The sequence below is a fragment of the Schistocerca serialis genome, chromosome 4 (genome assembly GCF_023864345.2).
Source record: "Schistocerca serialis cubense isolate TAMUIC-IGC-003099 chromosome 4, iqSchSeri2.2, whole genome shotgun sequence".
Lineage (NCBI taxonomy): Eukaryota > Metazoa > Arthropoda > Insecta > Orthoptera > Acrididae > Schistocerca > Schistocerca serialis.
The window spans coordinates 742,911,309-742,929,612 of NC_064641.1; the positions used below are offsets into that span (position 1 = coordinate 742,911,309).

At 38.0% G+C, this 18,304-nt stretch overlaps 1 protein-coding gene across 2 annotated transcripts in view; it reads right to left on the reverse strand.

The window, feature by feature from the left end:
• The window catches only part of LOC126473269 (E3 ubiquitin-protein ligase Ubr3), a 297,943-nt gene that overhangs the window by 82,301 nt on the left and 197,338 nt on the right, over positions 1-18,304 (reverse strand). Inside the window, exon 18 of one of the 2 annotated variants that reach the window (XM_050100220.1) lies at positions 317-487. The exons of the other annotated variant lie outside the window; for it this stretch is intronic. Within the exon in view, the coding sequence (XP_049956177.1) occupies positions 317-487 (171 nt within the window). The remainder of the gene's footprint in view (positions 1-316; positions 488-18,304) is intronic. 2 annotated transcript variants of the gene reach the window in all.

Consider the following 18,304-nt stretch of genomic DNA (forward strand, 5'->3'; position numbering starts at 1 on the left):
AGATTACTAATATCGGAAAAAGACTTGTGCAGAAAGCTAGTGTGATTTTCTGGTCTGTTTCATGTGTTGATGCTCCACCCATCATTCATCTACAAATGACTGGTTACTTTTCCTAATTTTAGAGATAAATAAGAGCTTGAAGTTCACTACTGTTAACTTTATGTTCTTGTTGGTACTGCCATGATAAGGCCTTTCTATGACAGGAACATGTTTACCTACTTTTAATAAGCTTGTGACTACATCATTTATCTCTCATCTAAACATCTCAAATCTTGCTACTCACATATCAACAATTAGTGATGATCAGTAGTCTTACCATGTGGACCAAACTCAGGAGTATGAACGGAACCTGCAGGAACAACAGCTTGACTCGAAGTTCCAGCTGCTGATGGAACTATCTCTGTGCCTGACAGCACTGCTGCATGCTGTGATGATGATGAAGGACGAGCAGGGCGAGGAGTACGGGTAGCATGCCTTAAGGCAATGTCTGGAAACAATTGGTACCACTATTCACTAAAAACACTGTAACATTTTCTTTGTTCAGCTATTAAGCGGCCTGCTGTCTGGGACCCTAAAGTATTATGCCATGACATTGTTAGCATCATATTATCATTATTTTCTGGGTACACTCACAAACATAAACAGCCAGCCAGAAAAGAGTAACACGAGAATAAATAAAGGTTGTGTGTGTGTGTGTGTGTGTGTGTGTGTGTGTGTGTGTGTGTGTGTGAGAGAGAGAGAGAGAGAAGATACAACTAACAAAAATTTCATAAACATTTTGTTATAAAATTCACTCCCATTGAAAACGAGGTATGTGTACGGGAATGTTTTTCTTCTCAAAATTATTCATCAGTACAATTTAAATATAAGGGCCTTCCCATAATTGAAGAGACAAAGTGAAGCAGAAATGAAACTAGAATGAGATTTTCACTCTGCAGCGGAGTGTGCACTTATATGAAACTTCCTGGCAGATTAAAACTGTGTGACAGGCCGAGACTCGAACTCGGGACCTTTGCCTTTCGCGGGCAAGTGCTCTACCAACAGAGATATCCAAGCACGACTCACGCCCCGACGGGGCCCGGCACACAGTTTTAATCTGCCAGTAAGTTTCAGAAATGAAACTGCTTGTAAGAGGAGTTTCATGACTTTAAGCTGGCACCAATGGGAGGATTTGAGAACAGCTGGCATATGAAAACTGTTTTGTTTATAACCTCAATACTGCATTTAATGATGAAACATCTGCTTGAAGTTTCCACATTACTTTAACAATGTAGAGTGGTCCATTATTTGCTTTCTGAAAGGTAAAAGCTGGCTAAAACCTTTTCTCGAATGCTTTTACATTGTGATGAAAGTTATATAAACTGTAAATTTTTTCTAAGTGGGTAGAATAGTTAAAAAAACAGTTGAACCTTTTAGGGACTCAGTGACGAGTATGTCCTGGCCAGTCCATGGATGTGTCAGCTCCTGCTCTTGATCCCTGCATTGCTGACATTATTCATGAAGACCAACATATTACAGCTGAACATATAGCAAAAACAAATTCAGGGTGGGTTATGAAGGAGTTAATGTAACAATGTGAGGAAACCAGACTCAAAGTGTTTACAGACTTGAAAGATGGATATGAAAGGGAATGTGACACTTTTATGAACAAGATTTTAATGTGCGAGTTCATCATTTTGAACCTGAATCTAAAAGACAAAGCATGGAATGGAAGAATTTGTGCGAAAGTGGCTCAAACAGCAACAGAAAGGCTTTTCCATTATGTATCAAACAAACCTAATTCATCATTGCGACAAAGGTATTAACTTTGGTGACGTTAAGTTGAAAAGTAGTAAAAAATCTCATTTTGTCTCTCTAATTATTGAATGTCCCTCATAATAAAGTAATGCAGAGTTACATTTTTTGTGCATGGCACAACACATTTCAGGAATTTATTTCCATTTTCAAGGGGTATGGAAGTTTATATTAGTACCAGCAAACCCCGATTCTTTAACCCTGCTGTTCTGTTCGGGTCTATATGACCCGAAACGAATATGAACGTTATTTTACATTATGTAAATACCAATATATATTTATGAAACTTTGTGACTTTGTCTGAAAATGGATGAGCAGCATGTGTTTTAAAAGGTTTTAAAAAAGTTTAAGAAGTTTGGGCTTCAACTGTAATAGTTGCATATGTAATGTTCGGGTCATAATGACCCGACACAAATATGTTTAGTGTAACTCGTATTTATTTCTAAAATCTGGAAATGGCGAAAATTATTTTTGTTGTGTTGTGTGGGAATAGTGACTGCATCATTCCAACTTACTCTCAACAATCACCTAAAGCTCCATGCGTTCACAACAATGGGCTTGTTTGTTGCTTTCCCCAGGAAATAATAATTGGCAGTTCTCAATAATTGGAATGCTTTGTTTCTGCCCAGTTTGACTTGTGACACCATGGCGATGAGACCATTGAATGATCGTGAGTTGGAAGAAATAGTAAATGCCTCACCAGATGAAGGATCACTTTCTGAGTTTGAAGATCACATCAGCAATGCATCTGAAAGCGAGTGTTCCGATGACAGTTACGACAGTCCACAGCCCATACAAAATAGTGTAGAGACTTTTCTTTCTAAAAATGGGAATATAGAATGGCAGTTGCATCCACCAGCACAACATGGTCGCCTACCAGCTTCGAACATCATCAAGAGTACCCCAGGAGTTACCAGGTATGCAGTCAGCAGAATATCTGATGTAAAATGTTCATTTGAAGCAGTATTTCACACAGCGCTTCAAAATGAAATAATAGAGATGACAAATATTGAAGGGCAGCGAGTTTATGGTGAACAGTGGACAGATATTGATGGTTCTGTTTTCCATGCATACTTAGGACTCTTACTCCTAGCGGGTGTATATCGATCTCATGGGGAGTCTACAAAAAGTTTGTGGGATAAAGATACTGGGCGAAACATATTTCGAGCAACCATGTCTCATGAAACATTCTGTAAGATATCACGTGTCCTGCGATTTGACAAGAAATCTACTAGAGAGGAAAGACGACGTACTGACAAACTTGCCGCAATTCGTAGTATTTGGGAGAAGTGGGTAGAGGTCCTTCCTAAACTGTATAATCCAGGAGAAAATGTTACTGTTGACGAGCAGTTAGTAGCATTTAGAGGTCGCTGTCCATTCAAGCAGTATATCCCAAGTAAACCGGCAAAATATGGGATCAAAATATGGACCATGTGTGACAGCAAAACTTCATACGTACTGAAAGCCCAAATTTATACAGGAAAGGTGAGTGGAGCGGCACCAGAAAGAAATCAGGGAATGAGGGTGGTATCTGATCTCACTTCTGAGTTACGTGGTCAGAATATCACGTGTGACAACTTTTTTACGTCGTACAATTTGGGGCAGCTGCTTCTGAAAAGGAAATTGACTATGTTGGGAACTATACGGAAAAATAAGCCGGAGCTTCCACACAAAATGACCAACAAGGAGGTACACAGCTCTTCATTTTACTTCACAAATGACACTACTGTGGTTAATTATATTCCTAAGAGACACAAGAATGTTGTACTTATGAGCACTCTCCACCATGATGCGGAAATCAGTGACAGGGCTGATAAGAAGCCAAAAATGATTTTGGACTATAATTCAACCAAAGGTGCTGTAGACACGCTTGATCAGTTATTAGGTACATATACATGCAAACGAAAAAGTAATAGGTGGCCAATGATAGTTTTCTACAATATTCTTGATGTTTCTGCTTATAATGCATACGTTTTGTGGATTTCGGTTGACCCTAATTGGAATGCAAGCAAATTGACTAGAAGGAGAATATTCTTGGAGGAACTTGGAAAGTCACTGATAAAAGAACATATTGCATCAAGAACGCATTTCCCAAGAACAGAAGATTCTTTGAGAATGGTCACAAGCATCCAAAACCCGAATGATGTGGGTGGTGTGTCAGAATCGGTAACAACAAGAAAATCTACAAAACGTGCACGCTGTAAGTTCTGTCCATCAAGTAATGACAATAAAACAAACATGGTGTGTGGAAAATGTAGTAAACATATTTGCAAGAAACATGTAACCTACTTGTGTCCACAGTGCAAGCAGTAAGAAAAGAACTGTAGTATTTTATAAGATGATTGTATTGAAAATTCTGTTGTTTCAAATTTATGTGAATACTTGTGCCTAAACTACAATCAGTAAGAAGAGAGGATTCTAAAGTTGTAGTGCTTTCTATGTTGGAATGTAATAAAAAAACTGTAGTGTGTTCTGTACTGTAGTGTGCTCTAAGATGAATATCTGTAATGACAACTGTCTGTTGTTAGAAAATGTCAATACTTACGTCTAAACTGTCAACAATAAGAATAGAAGTATGGAAAAACTGTAGTGCTTTCTAAGTTGAATGCCTGTAATGGAAACTGTCTGTTGTTTCAAATTTATGTGCATATTTAAATGAAAAATATCCCTCAATAAAGTTGTATGCATTGTTATTATTATTATTATTACCATTATTATTATTATTATTATTATTATTATTATTACTAACAAGGTACTGGAATAGAACAACAATGTCGATAGCTAAAACTGTACCAAAATTTATGTTTCTAAAGCATTTTGATATGTCGGGTCATATTGACCCGAACAGTATATATGTCAAGTAAAAGTGAACAGAACAGCAGGGTTAAACAAACTCCTTTGACATTAAGCACATAAGTGAGAAAAAATTTAGAAAAGATTAAAGCATAAGTTTGTTGGAAGCCTCTAAACACTTTCATTATGAAACACTGGATGAATATAGTCTGGGTAATTTGTGCTCCACTATAAGCAAAAACTAGTTTCTCACATATATCAATGTTTATGATGTCATGTCTCCTGAATTATGTGCCATGTAATGACACAATTTTGCAAATAGTTTAGTAGTAAAGAAGTAAGAAATTAAAATGTCATGCCTGATGTAGCAGTTTTACTGCAAGAACAGTGAAAATGTAGTAAATGACAAACATTTTTCCTTTCATCACATTGTGGGATATGTCAGCAAGGAAAAGTTTCGAATAATTTTTAATTATGTGCAAAGCTTGCTGGAAGTCGCTAAGTGCTCTCATTCTCAAACAGAGGATGAATAATGTCCGGGTATTTGCACACCATCACTTTCGCTGCTTCAAAACAAGCACATAGTTTCTAACTTTAATGCTTGTCTTATTGTGTTAAATTTTTAATGAAGACTACACTTCTTAATGAGTGGAAATTTTAAATTTGGTCAAGAATTACATGGAATACTGAAAATCAAATTTTTGAAAGCCATTAGATAGGCAACCTGCAACTGGTTCTAGGTTCCACGTTCCAGATCGCTTAGTAGTTGTTTAGTAATATAGATTGTATGTGATGTCTGCATGTGTGTGTTGCAGGTATCACATCCAATATTCAACAGCATTTGCGAACGTGAATATTTCCTGAAACATGTCACACTATCCATTAAAAACCATAACTGGTGTAGTACTTGATTATTTGAATCATTACAGGCACAGCTGCAGGGTTTTGTAAAATAAGGTTTATGATACACGAATTTAAATTATCTATCAGGCCATAATACATTTATTTCCCGACATTTTATGCATATTTCTCTGTTGGCTCTTCTCCTGAGATTTCAATTATGTGATGCTCATATATCACTTACCACACTACATAATGTTAAAAGAGTTTTTAAATTATTTTACAATCTTTCTCCTTACAACCAACAGCTCATTTCATGGAATCAATATAAGGAACATTGAAAAGACAAAGGCAGTCACTTTGGTGAAGAAAGGTATCCATATCTACCCATCTTCAATAGTTCACCAGAAATTATGAAAAGTTTAACAGGTAGTGTACAGTTTGTGATGAGTGTAAAGAATTACTCCATTCATGAATTTCTTAGCAAACGATACTGATGTATTTATTATTAACTATATCACATAACACATGAATGCTATGTAATATCTGACTTCGTCACTTCTTCAATGCAGTTGATGCTAGGCTACAACAGGACAGGTATTACCTTGAGTTTTAGTATGTTTTCTTTTAAATGTTTGTGGTAAGCTCTTCAATTGATATTGGAGAGGGAGGGAGTATTTTTGCCACATCCTTGAAGCTAGTATAATTTAGAACCTGTGGAAGTAACACTGGCATATCGGTTATTCTGTAAGTATGTATTATTTATTTTGTTTTTCTGGTGTGATCTACACCCTCTTACATCTTCTCACAACTGGTTTACGGAATGAAAAGTGCATCTAATTAACCTTTGTGCACTTAGAGCCGATAATCTTCATGATTATAAGCAAATAAATGAAACTGCTTTCCCTGTGGGGGTGGGGGGGAGGGGGGGGGGGGAGGAGAGTTCCACTGGTATTTGTTTATGAAACATGAATTATTTTAAAAAGACCACCTCTTCAAAATCAAACATAAGTACTAAATATACCAGGTGCACCAGTTCGAAATGAGCGTTAAGATACAAATGTGTCTATAGGGAACATTTGTTGTGAACGAGCCTTTTTTTTTTTTTGTTTGGTTGGTATGACATGTGTCAAAGATATTTAGTATACATCAAGTCACAGAACAATCATCATCATATGTTTTCATCGTGTTAACTATGTCGAATTTTGTACCACACAGTGACGATTTGCGGAAAGCATTAATTTTTTGTTTTCATTTGAAAAAAAGTGCTGCAGAGTCACATCAAATGCTGGTCAAGGCATATAGTGATCATGCTCTATCAGAAGCAACATGCAAAAGATGGTTTCAACGGTTCAGAAATAATGATTTTGATGTAAGAAATGAAGGATATGGAAGACCACCAAAAACGTTCGAAGATGCCGAATTGCAAGCAATATTGGATGAAGATGATACTTTGAGTCAGAAGCAAATGGCAGCAATGCTAAATGTTGCACAACAAACAATTTCTGACCGTTTGAAAGCTATGGGAACGATCCAAAAGTGTGGAAAACCGGTGCCACATGAATTGAATGAAAGACAGATGGAAAACCGAAAAACCATTTGTCCAATTTTGCTTCAAAGACATGAAAGAAAATCAATTTTGCATCGAATTGTTACTGGTGATTTATTTTAAGAATCCTACATGGGAAAAATCATAGGTTAATCCGGGACAATCATCAACATCGACTGCAAAACCAGATCGATTCGGCAAGATGACAATGCTCTGTGTTTGGTGGGATCAGAAAGGTGTGGTGTATCATGAGCTTCTAAAATCCGATGGAACTGTGAATAATAATCGCTACAGACAACAAATGATCAATTTGAACTATGCATTGATCAATAAAAGACCAGACTGGGTCAGAAGACATGGCAAAGTAATTTTTTTTTACACGACAATGCACCTGCACACAAAGCAAAACTGGTTCAGGATACAATCAAAACACTTGGCTGGGAGCTGCTACCCCACCCACCATATTCACCAGACTTGGCCCCTTCCGACTACCATGTGTTTTCATCAATGTCACATGCATTGGCTGAGGAACACTTCGATTCCTACGAAGAAGTAAAAAATTGGGTGTCTGATTGGTTTGCTTCAAAAGACTAATATTTCTATTGGCGTGGTGTCCACAAATTGCCAGAAAGGTGGTCAAAATGAATAGAAAGCAATGGTCAGTACTTTGAATAAAATGTTTTTACTTTTCAATTCAAAATTAGTGTTTCATTTTCACAAAAATCGCTCATTTCATATCGGTACACCTGGTATAACACACGAGATGTTGTCATCTTTGCTTAATTCCCAGCATCCGGTGCCTCTGCTTCAAATATTTATATCACCGACACTCCAGTTTTTCATGTTTTTTCTGTTGTTAATTATTTGCTAATAATGTTGCGAAATGTGAAAGAGAAGTGGGGGACGAAAAAAGATAAATGTCATGTGCTTATGAGGTTAGTCAGTCTGCACACCGGTAAAGTCAGGCGTGACACCAATACGGTTTGTACAAGCTGTACCAAAGATGACAGAGGCTGTGTGTCAACATTTGTGATCATTCAAGAAGCTGAACTGTGGTAGGCAGTCTTCCAGACAAATTAAAGGAGCAGCTCATTGTATCTTCAGTTAGTACAGCATTGAAATTTTGAAAGTTACTGATGTCTTTTCTTCCTTTGAAAGTATGAACTTGCCAACATTTCAAAAATGACCTCACAATAAGATTGTGAATGGTAAATTAGGAATTTAGAAAGCAATGACATCTTGGTTCAGACAGTTGAATGCAGTTGTATAGTGATACACGAGCCGGTTCAAATGTACTGAAAATCTGATTGCTTTTGTTTCCCTTTCTATGAGAATGCCACCAAGTAGCAGCATGGTAAGGAGTGCACATTAAACTCAACGAGGGCAACCTATAGGTACCACACTATGGAGTGAATATGTGGAGTAGTGTATTCCGACAAATCTGACACCCACAAACAACAGTATCGTAGTAGGCCTGTTTTTACCAAAACTAAAAATAAAATGAGCTGGATCTTAATACAAATGTCACAGTGAGCTTGTAAGCACAATGGAACATACATTTGCTAATAATGTCTACTTATTTATCAGCATGGTTAAGTTACTGCAACTTGCAAGTTATTTTAATTGAAAATGTGTTACTTTTAACATATAAGTAGTTATCAATATTTTTCATATATCTAAAAACAAAGATGATGTGACTTACCAAACGAAAGCGCTGGCAGGTCGATAGACACACAAACACAAACATACACAAAAAATTCAAGCTTTCGCAACAAACTGTTGACTCATCAGGAAAGAGGGAAGGAGAAGGAAAGACGAAAGGATGTGGGTTTTAAGGGAAAGGGTAAGGAGTCATTCCAATCCCGGGAGCGGAAAGACTTACCTTAGGGGGAAAAAAGGACGGGTATACACTCGCACACACACACACATATCCATCCACACATATACAGACACAAGCAGACATATTTCAATATTCATATATCAATATTTTTCTTTATATTACATTCACAAGGGAATCAAATTTTCTGTCACTTTAAGCAGTGCAGTGAACTGAGCACTTCTGCCATTTTTATACCATATGTATTATTCATTTCTGCATTATAAAGGTAGTATGAAAATTCAATACAATCCTACAAATTTAGAGCTTGACTAACGACAGTGCATGTCAGCAAAGTAGTCTGCCCTGACGCCTGAAATATATCGTACTGCTCTTAGACATACAAGAGCATAGCATGTCACAGAGATTATTTTTCAGCAAAAATAATCAATTTTTAACAGTACAATGTAATTGGACAGATATAAAAATCTACTCACCAAGCGGTGGCAAAAGCATACACCTATAAAAAAGGTTTTACTTGTGCATGCTTTCAGAGCCTGTGGCCACTTCTTCTGGCAGAAGAGTTGGAGGAGAGGGAAGAGGGGTGAAGGAAAAGGAATTGGAGAGCTTTAGGAAAAGGGGTAGAATCCGGAAAAGTCACCCAGAACCCCAGGTCATGGGAGACTTACCGGGCGGGACGAGAAAGAAAGACCACCCCATCCAGTAAGTCTCCCCCGACCCGGTGTTCTGGGCGACTTTTCCGGATTCTACCCCTTTTCCTAAAGCAAATACGGTCTGCTCAAGTTGTCAGTTGAAGCTAATATTTGAGAAAAATGTTCTTTGGGTACCTATTTTCAGCAAAATGGTATACCACTCAAGTACACATAAACTAATTGATCAGATTCAATAATTGTTACTAATAACCTACTAGGACATCTTTGGACACACTGATGCAATTCTTCAATGATATGTGTAACTTTCAGACAATATGGAGGATATCTGTCAAATTATGTTTTGACATTAGACGTTTCAGTCTTCAGTTTTAGCAAAAATCATTTCTGAAGGTAATTCCCGGCTTGCATCGAGTTTAATGTGGACAATGTACAAGGCTGCTATTGGGCAGCCGTTGTTGCATTTTGTGGGGTAATTTTTTGAAAAATTGGCAGGCCACTCTTTCAAAGAAAGAAAAAGACATCAAGAGCTTCCAGAATTGCCATGAATATACTATTATACTAACTGATAAGGAGCTGCTCCTTCGATTCGACTGCAAGACTGGCTACCACAATTTAGTGTGTCAAATGATAACAGAAGTCAATACATGGCCTCTGTCATCTTCAGGACTGTGTGTGCATGTCATAATGACGTTACGTCTGACTTTAACAGCATGTAAACAGACTCAACCTTGCTAATGAGCAAAGCAAGCAGTCCACACTTGGAAACTAAATCAAATTTCTCTACTAAAGTGAACTTGTGAATTAGGATTGGAGCCCTCCTCAAATCTTTTGTTCTCAACACACATTGTCTTGTGCAATCAGAATCTGCAGTGATTATATGTAACAAGTTATCACCGTCTACTACACTGGGATTCAAGCTCTTTTGTGGACAGCATACAATCAATTAAGCTTCAAGATGGTCTGGAAGGTATGCCTGGATAGAATTACAGGTCCAAATTGTTCCCAAAAGATACGGGTCTGGCTTCAAATAAATGTCTTGCAAAATTTTCACATATAAGCACATTACATCAAACCAGCAGCTTTTGGGTACTACATTCTGCAACATGAGCCACTGCAGTTATTCTCACTATCATCTTAGTTGTTGCATGTAGATACTTCAACCTCGTGTGATGTTGTTCACTGTATTAGTGATCAAGAGTCCATTGAAATTACTACAATCAATAACATACATCCATTTTCGTTATTCATAACTTCTGTAATATATTACTTACACATGTGCATTCACGCCATTAATTTGATCTTCATACTTGATTAAATTAAAACTTTTACTGCAAGGGACTTTTTTGTTGTATTAAATACAGGGTCTGCAAATAAAGTTTCAAGACTGGTCTCAGAACACAAAATTTATTGAATACTTTCAGACATCGGACCAAAATTCTTCAAAATAGGTGCCTTGAGAATCCACACACCACTGCCAACAAGACTTCCACTGCTGGTAAGCTCCCTGGAACTCCTTAGCTGGAATGCTGTTCAAAACCCTCGTTGAAGCCTTTTGGACTGCTGTGACACTGTCCAACCGCTTCCCTTTTAGGTCTCTCTTCATCCAGGGGAACAAAAAGAAGTCACTGGGGGTGAGGTCAGGGCTATAGGGTGGCTGCGGCAGCATTGTCACGTTGAACTGGGTCAAAACTTCAGTGACAGCAAAGCAGGTGTGAACGGTTGCATTGTCATGGTGGAGCACCCAGTCGTCTTTCTTCTCCAAGTGGACTCAATCCCTCAAACGGTGCACCACTCCAGTATAATACTGACCATTGACAGTCTGTCCGGCAGGAACAAACTCTTTGTGGATCAATCCTTCTTAGTCAAAGAAAGCAATGAGCATGCTTTTCACATGTGACTTGCTCATGCGGGCTTTCTTCAGCTTTGGTGATGCGGAGGTGTGTGTGCCACTCCAAGCTCTGCCTCTTCGACTCTGGATCATACACGAAGACCCACGTCTCATCACCAGTGACCACTTTGTCCAAAAAAATCAGGTTTGGTTTGTAAACGTTCAAGTATTTCCTGTGAAACAGCCAGGCACCGCTCCTTCTGTTCATCCGAGAGCACTTTAGGGACAAGTTTTGCACACACTTTTCTCATCATTGATCTTCTGTCACTAGATGAAACACAGCTTGGTGATTCAAGCCCACTTCATCTGCAATCATTCTGCTGCTGAGACATCGGTCATTGTTTAAAGCTTCGCACACTTTGGCCAGATTTTCATCAGTTCTGCTCGATGAAGGTCTTCCAGAGCGTTCATCGTCCTCCAAGTCTTTGCGGCCATCTTTGAACCTCTTGTGACACATGAAAACCATGGCATGTGACACGGCATAGTATTCTTTATAGGCCTCTTAAATCATTTCAAATATTTCCGTAGCGGTCTTGTTCAGTTTTAAACAAAATTTGATCAAACTCCGCTGCTCCAAGAGGTGCTGCATTTTGGACCTCCGGTTTCCCGATGACATTTTGAAACAGACACTCCATGCACTTGCGATGTTTTCACTCCAGCATTTTTCCAGCGAATGCTGATGCTTGGCTCGCTTAGCCAATATCCCCCACCACCTGGTGCAGGTGGTGAGAACGGTCTGCGCTTGCACCGCAGCTCATGAAAAAATCAGTTTTGAAACTTTATTTACACACCCTGTACTATGTACCAATTTTTTTTTAATCAATAGAGAACATATATAATTGAAGGTGATGGAAAAATATGATGTCTTTTGGAAGGATGTGTTCTTTAACACAGAAAAAAGGCAGTACAGGATGATAGCCCTTAAGTAACTTCTCTGCTTAATACCTGGACAATCTCATTTCCTAAAACCTTTTCATTTTTCTTGGTCACAGAATTCTTGGTCTGGAAAGCTGCTATTTTTGTTACTTTTTAATTATCTGAATGTCTGCTGGTATTTGATAGGTAGGAGTTCTGTTTAAATATTGCACTAATAATCTCTCATAATTATATTCATTATGTTGTGTTCAACTCAATGTTCACATATTTATGTCAATGAATACTGAGAAGTGAAACTTCTTGTCAGATTAAAACTGTGCACTGGACTGGGACCTTTGTTTTTTACAAGTGAGTGCTCTACTGACTGAGCTATTCAAGCATGACTCGTGATCCAACCTTACAGCCCTACTTCCACCAGTACCTCCTCTCCTATCTTCTAAACATTCTGTAATGCTGAGCTGTTGGCAGTGACAAACTAGAATGTATTTTCTGCAGAATGATAAATGCTTTGATGAAACACAGATATATTGCTGTAAATATATTGTGATGATACTTCAATAAGCAATTTTCCAGGATGAAGAAGAACAACAAACACAAACTGTCATATTATTCACTTGAGTGTACTGCACCAACATTACATACAATGAAATACAAGGTTATTTTTACCAAATAGGGCAGAAAACATTCTACTGTGCTGGTCACCTGGCTAGTACAGAGAAAACTGGGTTTTTTATTGTTAATTTTAAATTTTTTCCTAATTAAATTTTTGATCTCTGTACTCAAGTACTGGCCACTGTGCCCTACAAAATGAACAGATACATCTCATTTACGGAGGATGTTTGCTCTGTTAAATACACTTACTGACAACCCTACACATTCCGCCAGAGTGACCAATGATGAGTGATGCATTGTTAGAGCACCAGACGAAAGGTAGACGTCTCTTTGGCCCCCAATTTCAGTGAAGCTTTAAGTCTTTTCCTCCTCTCCTCTCTCTCTTGACGGTCTTTGTACTTTGTTCTGCTATCAAACGACACCTGCCATGACTGTACTGTCTGGCTCCAACCCCTAGGTTCACCTGAATGTACTTCAAATACTGGAATAGACTTCGAGAACTGACTTTTAAACCTTCTGTCTTTACATCTCCCTGTGGATGCCCATTCTCCTGATACTCCATTGCTCTGCACCCATAAAAAATGGTTTAAGAAGTGGGGGGGATACCTTATAATTCAGTCCTTATGGGAGGCAGCCATTTTTCCATAGCAAGCTTTGCCATGAAACAGATGTCAAAGCTAGCTGTGGCTCCTGGCACCCTACCTTGCCGGCCAGCCTACTGCTGTTTTGGCACCTGCCACTACGAGCGACAGAGCCAAGTACAGTCATCCACAAAGCCACGGAGTCCAAGTCAGCCAAGCCTTGCTGCTACCTCCTGTACACACACTGAGACAGCCACGCTGTCATTACACAGGCAAGCCCAAAGTGGACTTTGAAGTTCCAGAAGCAACAGGAGATATAGACTAGAAAACAGCTGAAAGGCAGGTGTCATCACTGTGTCACAGTCCCATTAAGATCAGTCACTTCTGTTTTTGTGGGTTAACCAAGGTGGCAAGTGTGACTGTGAGAGGTAAATCTGGGAGCATACCTGCTAAGATTTTGGTTAACCCAGGCACTATCAGATTGGTACACAAATTCATACTGTTTTTCCATATGTTTAATAAACACAAGAGATAAACATAACAGAGACTTAAGTCATCAATAATACATTCTCCACTATTTACAACAGTCTGCAAATGTTTGGGTAACTTTTTTATTCCGTAACTGTAGCAACAACATGGTTTTGAGGTGAAAAACATGTCGAGCCGTGTTTGGAGCGCATCCGGAAAGGTAGTTTCTTGAAGACTGTTCGATAAGGTGAAAATCTGAGGCTGCAAGAGTAGGCTAATAAGGTGAATGCAGAATGACTCCCAACCTGTTCAGTTTGGTGGCGCAATGAATAAATTTGGCAGAGACACCACTGCAAAAATGTTATACTGCACAAAAGTCTGTTCCATGACACTATGCTAAACTGTGTATCTTAGTGTTCAAGGCCAGTGCACCTGAAATGATATGCGGTGAAATGAGGAAGCTTCTTGAGAGATTAACAAAACTATCTTTCTGCGTAATCCACTCAACTGGAATGAAGGTTTAGACCATCTCCAGGATCACACAAAATGTGCCGTTATAAGGTCAAAAACACTGAACAAAGAGAAGTTCCCATTTGTTTAGATAATTTCAAAATATGAGACATTACAGTTCCACATGGGACAGGAATGGCAGTGGGCAAGAAACAGCTGATACTGAACAGTCCAAGATGGGTGAAATTAAGTTTATGGAAACTACTGTTCTATAATAAATGTTTCTCAGTCATCATTCACGGTGCAGCCTTAATGTGGCTTTTAAATTTAAAAGACCCAAGCAGTTGATTGACACTGAGTGAATGTGATTACAAGATCCGCCACAAACTCAAGAAAATGCATCAAAAAACACTGATGTGCTGAGCCGAAAATTTTACATGTTACAAGCAGACAAGGTACTTATCGCAGAATTGCAGGAGGTGCAGGAACAAGATGCAGAATGGCAATTTTTGACATTCTTCCAGAATTTGTGTTAAGAGGATGTTAGGTTATCTTAAAACCCCTCAAGGAAGTTGGGTAGTAATACTGGAAGCACTCCAATGCTTTATTATCTCACGTCATGACAGCATTTAAGCTTGTCATGGTGAAAAGCAGGTAACAAATGCTTCAGTAGCAGCAAGATACTGGTGGAAGAACACAATATTGAAAATTACATTCCCACTTGCAGTCCTTGCACACACCAAGCACAACAGGCTAAAAACCGAATTCCATTGAATACTGTAACTGAGGCTCCAGACCTTTTCAGATAGTAGCCTTGGACATTTTAGGACTATATCTGTAAATACGGCATAAAAACATGTACATATTATCAAATACCATCACTTCTCCAAATGTGCATGTGCACTCAATTATTGAAAGATTTATCTGGTTCTTATGAGTAAAGTAGGTATGTAACTTTTGGAAAATATTTAACTGAACTGAAAAACATTTTAATCTTCTCTATTTTTATGTATTGTTAAATCAAGCTAGTGTCATAGAGATCATAAATTAAATCGTCGTCGTCTGAATCTTGAGCTTTTGCAATGTCTGTAAAAAAACCACATCCATTATCACCACCTGAAAGTTGTGCCTCTAAAAGGAACTCTAGCATGGAGAGTGGCTTGTATGGATATATTTTTAAAAACAAGGGGAATATTTTCTAATCAGCTCTAATGTGAATTCTTTCTAGTTAGTAAGGTTGAGCTTTGTGTTAAGTGTAATATGCACCACAAACAGTGGACAAACACAGTCCTCAGCATGAAAGACATTAACAGATGCCCAATATATATTACACTTTATACTTTTGCTATATTATTATTATTATTATTATTATTATTATTGTAACAAAGAGGTTCCTTTTATGTCACCATGATTTCGGTATCATGTTTATAGAATTGTGTTTGTGACAAAGCTTCTGTTCAGAATAATGGAATTAAATATGTAGAAAGTTTGAAAGCTACTCATGGGATTTCTTCTTCCATTTTTTAAAATCCGTTCATTACTTTATAGAATATTACATGCATACGAGAATTTTGCACACTTTCCTCTTGGCATCTATTATCATCCATTACTGTGTAACATCTGCTCAACACTTAGGTTAATGTTAGTTGTATGAATGTTACACACCAATGCCTGTACTTGCTGTCCAAGTTACCTAACTGCTAAGGGGAGCAATGCCATCACCCTTTGGCTTTGTTGTCCCCAGAGCTCCTTGGCTCATGTACACCATCAACATACAGCTTCATCACCACTTGAGCTCAGCGGCTGCAGTTCAGGTTAGTCGTTACAAACTTACAAAAATTACTGAACTACCTTTTTAGGCCCGTTAGGCAAATTTTGATCAACTTGATTCACATCACTCATAGTGTGAAGTCCCCAAAATGAATCACCTCTCTTCTACAGGAGGAGGAAGGTACAAGATACCTCGCTGGTCCAAGGGTATCGGGAATGTTTATTGTTATTTTAAATATTTATTCCTTCTTAAATTTTCGCTCTCAGTACTCATGTACTGACTGTTGTGGTCTATCTGCCAAACAGAAGCATTGCATCAGCACGCAATGTTTGTTCCCATAAATATGCGGACTCAAAAGTCTACGTGCACCACCAGAGTGACCAACAAGGAGCATATGAGGGAAACCGCACATTGGTTGCAAAAGACGGGTGGAGGTCCGGTTTTCAGTGAAGCTTAACATCTCTTTCTTTCCTTTCTTTCTTGATTGTCTTTGGACTTATTTCCACTACCAAATTAAACCTGCCATGACCATTCTGACTGGTAGGTGGTTGGTTCTATAACCCCAGGGTCCACCTGATTGTACCCCCTACACTACAACAGATTTTGGGTATTCACTTTAGACTTTCTATCTTATTTACAACTCCCTTTGCCTTTGGGTGCCCCCTACCCTGGTAGTCCTCCCAGTCATCGCTCTGCACCTGCACATAAATGAAAGATAAAAGCAAGCAGATATAAACACAGTGAAAGGTAAAAGAATTTGAAACATCAGAAATCAATGGAGCTTCCACCCAGAGAAAGCACAGAAAGGGTAAGACAAATAAGAAAATGAAAATTGGTTTTAAAGTCTTTTAAATTTTTCCTACATTCTATGTAATAACATGAAGTTATTTTTGCTACTGTAAATGAAGAATACCTGTGCTCTAATTTTATAAGTGGCTTAAGTTTTCTTTTTGGGTTATTCATTCCTGCATAGATACTATCGATTTGTAACATTTAATTTATGGAAGATCTGTTTGAATTAAAATGAACAGTTCATCATTTATGCTAGCATAAGAGCTGGAAAAAAAGCAATTTTAAAGTTCCTAAAACATAGCCATGCATCCATAAGTGTTGGCTGAAAAGGATTAGAACACTGAAAATATGTACTTTGTGTGTCTTCATTTGCTGACACCTTAATTATTTTTCATTTACCCAAAATGTTCTCGCATTATGAGAAAATGTCAGTGATTGAAAGGACAGTGAATTATTTACATTCTGTTTAGGACTTTCCATCATCATAAGACAAATGTTTGACCAATGTCAATTTAAAGCAAGGCACTGAAAAGTTTTCCTATATTTGTGTCGACTTTGATAATATAATGAGCAGACAATAACAGAATACTGTATAAGGTGAAATGGATATGAAATAAAGAACTCTATTTAATATTTTCACAGATGACCACGTAAAGCAGGACACACAAACAGTGACACCTAGAGAAGTACTTACTGGAAGAGCTGTAACCCAATATTGCTGTGTGTTTCTTGTGCTAGTAAACCTGTATGGAGAGAAATTATATCAAAGAACATTAGAGAGTTCAGTAGAGGCTCTAAATCAAAAGGGATAATGGTGGTGTATGGCTATGCTTACGTTGAACGGAAATGACAGTTCATACACAGCAAAATATCAGAAATTTCAGATGTTTGTGTATGTGGATGAAACAAGTAATCTCACTGATTTCATCTTATTCATAGGATGGCGGCAACAGAATAACAGTCGCACAAGCAAATGCAAAAAATCTCAGAACCAGGGGCTCAAGCTTTCTGAAGGAGAGAGGAATGAGTTTGAGGTGGTGATGGGCAATGCCCTTATTACTGGGAAATCTACACAGGATTCTTCATTAATGAAGACACAGTCAAAAACCTTTTGAGATAAATTAACAGTTAAATGAAGATATAACTGCTGAAACACACTCAATTTCCACATATTTCTCATGTTACCTTATTTCCCTTTGCTTTTGACATCTACTAACCTTCAATTGCTTCCCCACCAACTTACGAATTTCATTGCACATTAATTTTCTGTTGCATTCCCTTGTTCCACATGTTACAGGTTGTGTGTCTTTATTACAGGTCAGTACAGCCACTAATTGTTTCCATTGTTTTGTTTCTTCCACTACCTGTTTGTTAATATTATTTATACCTCTCCTTTCCCT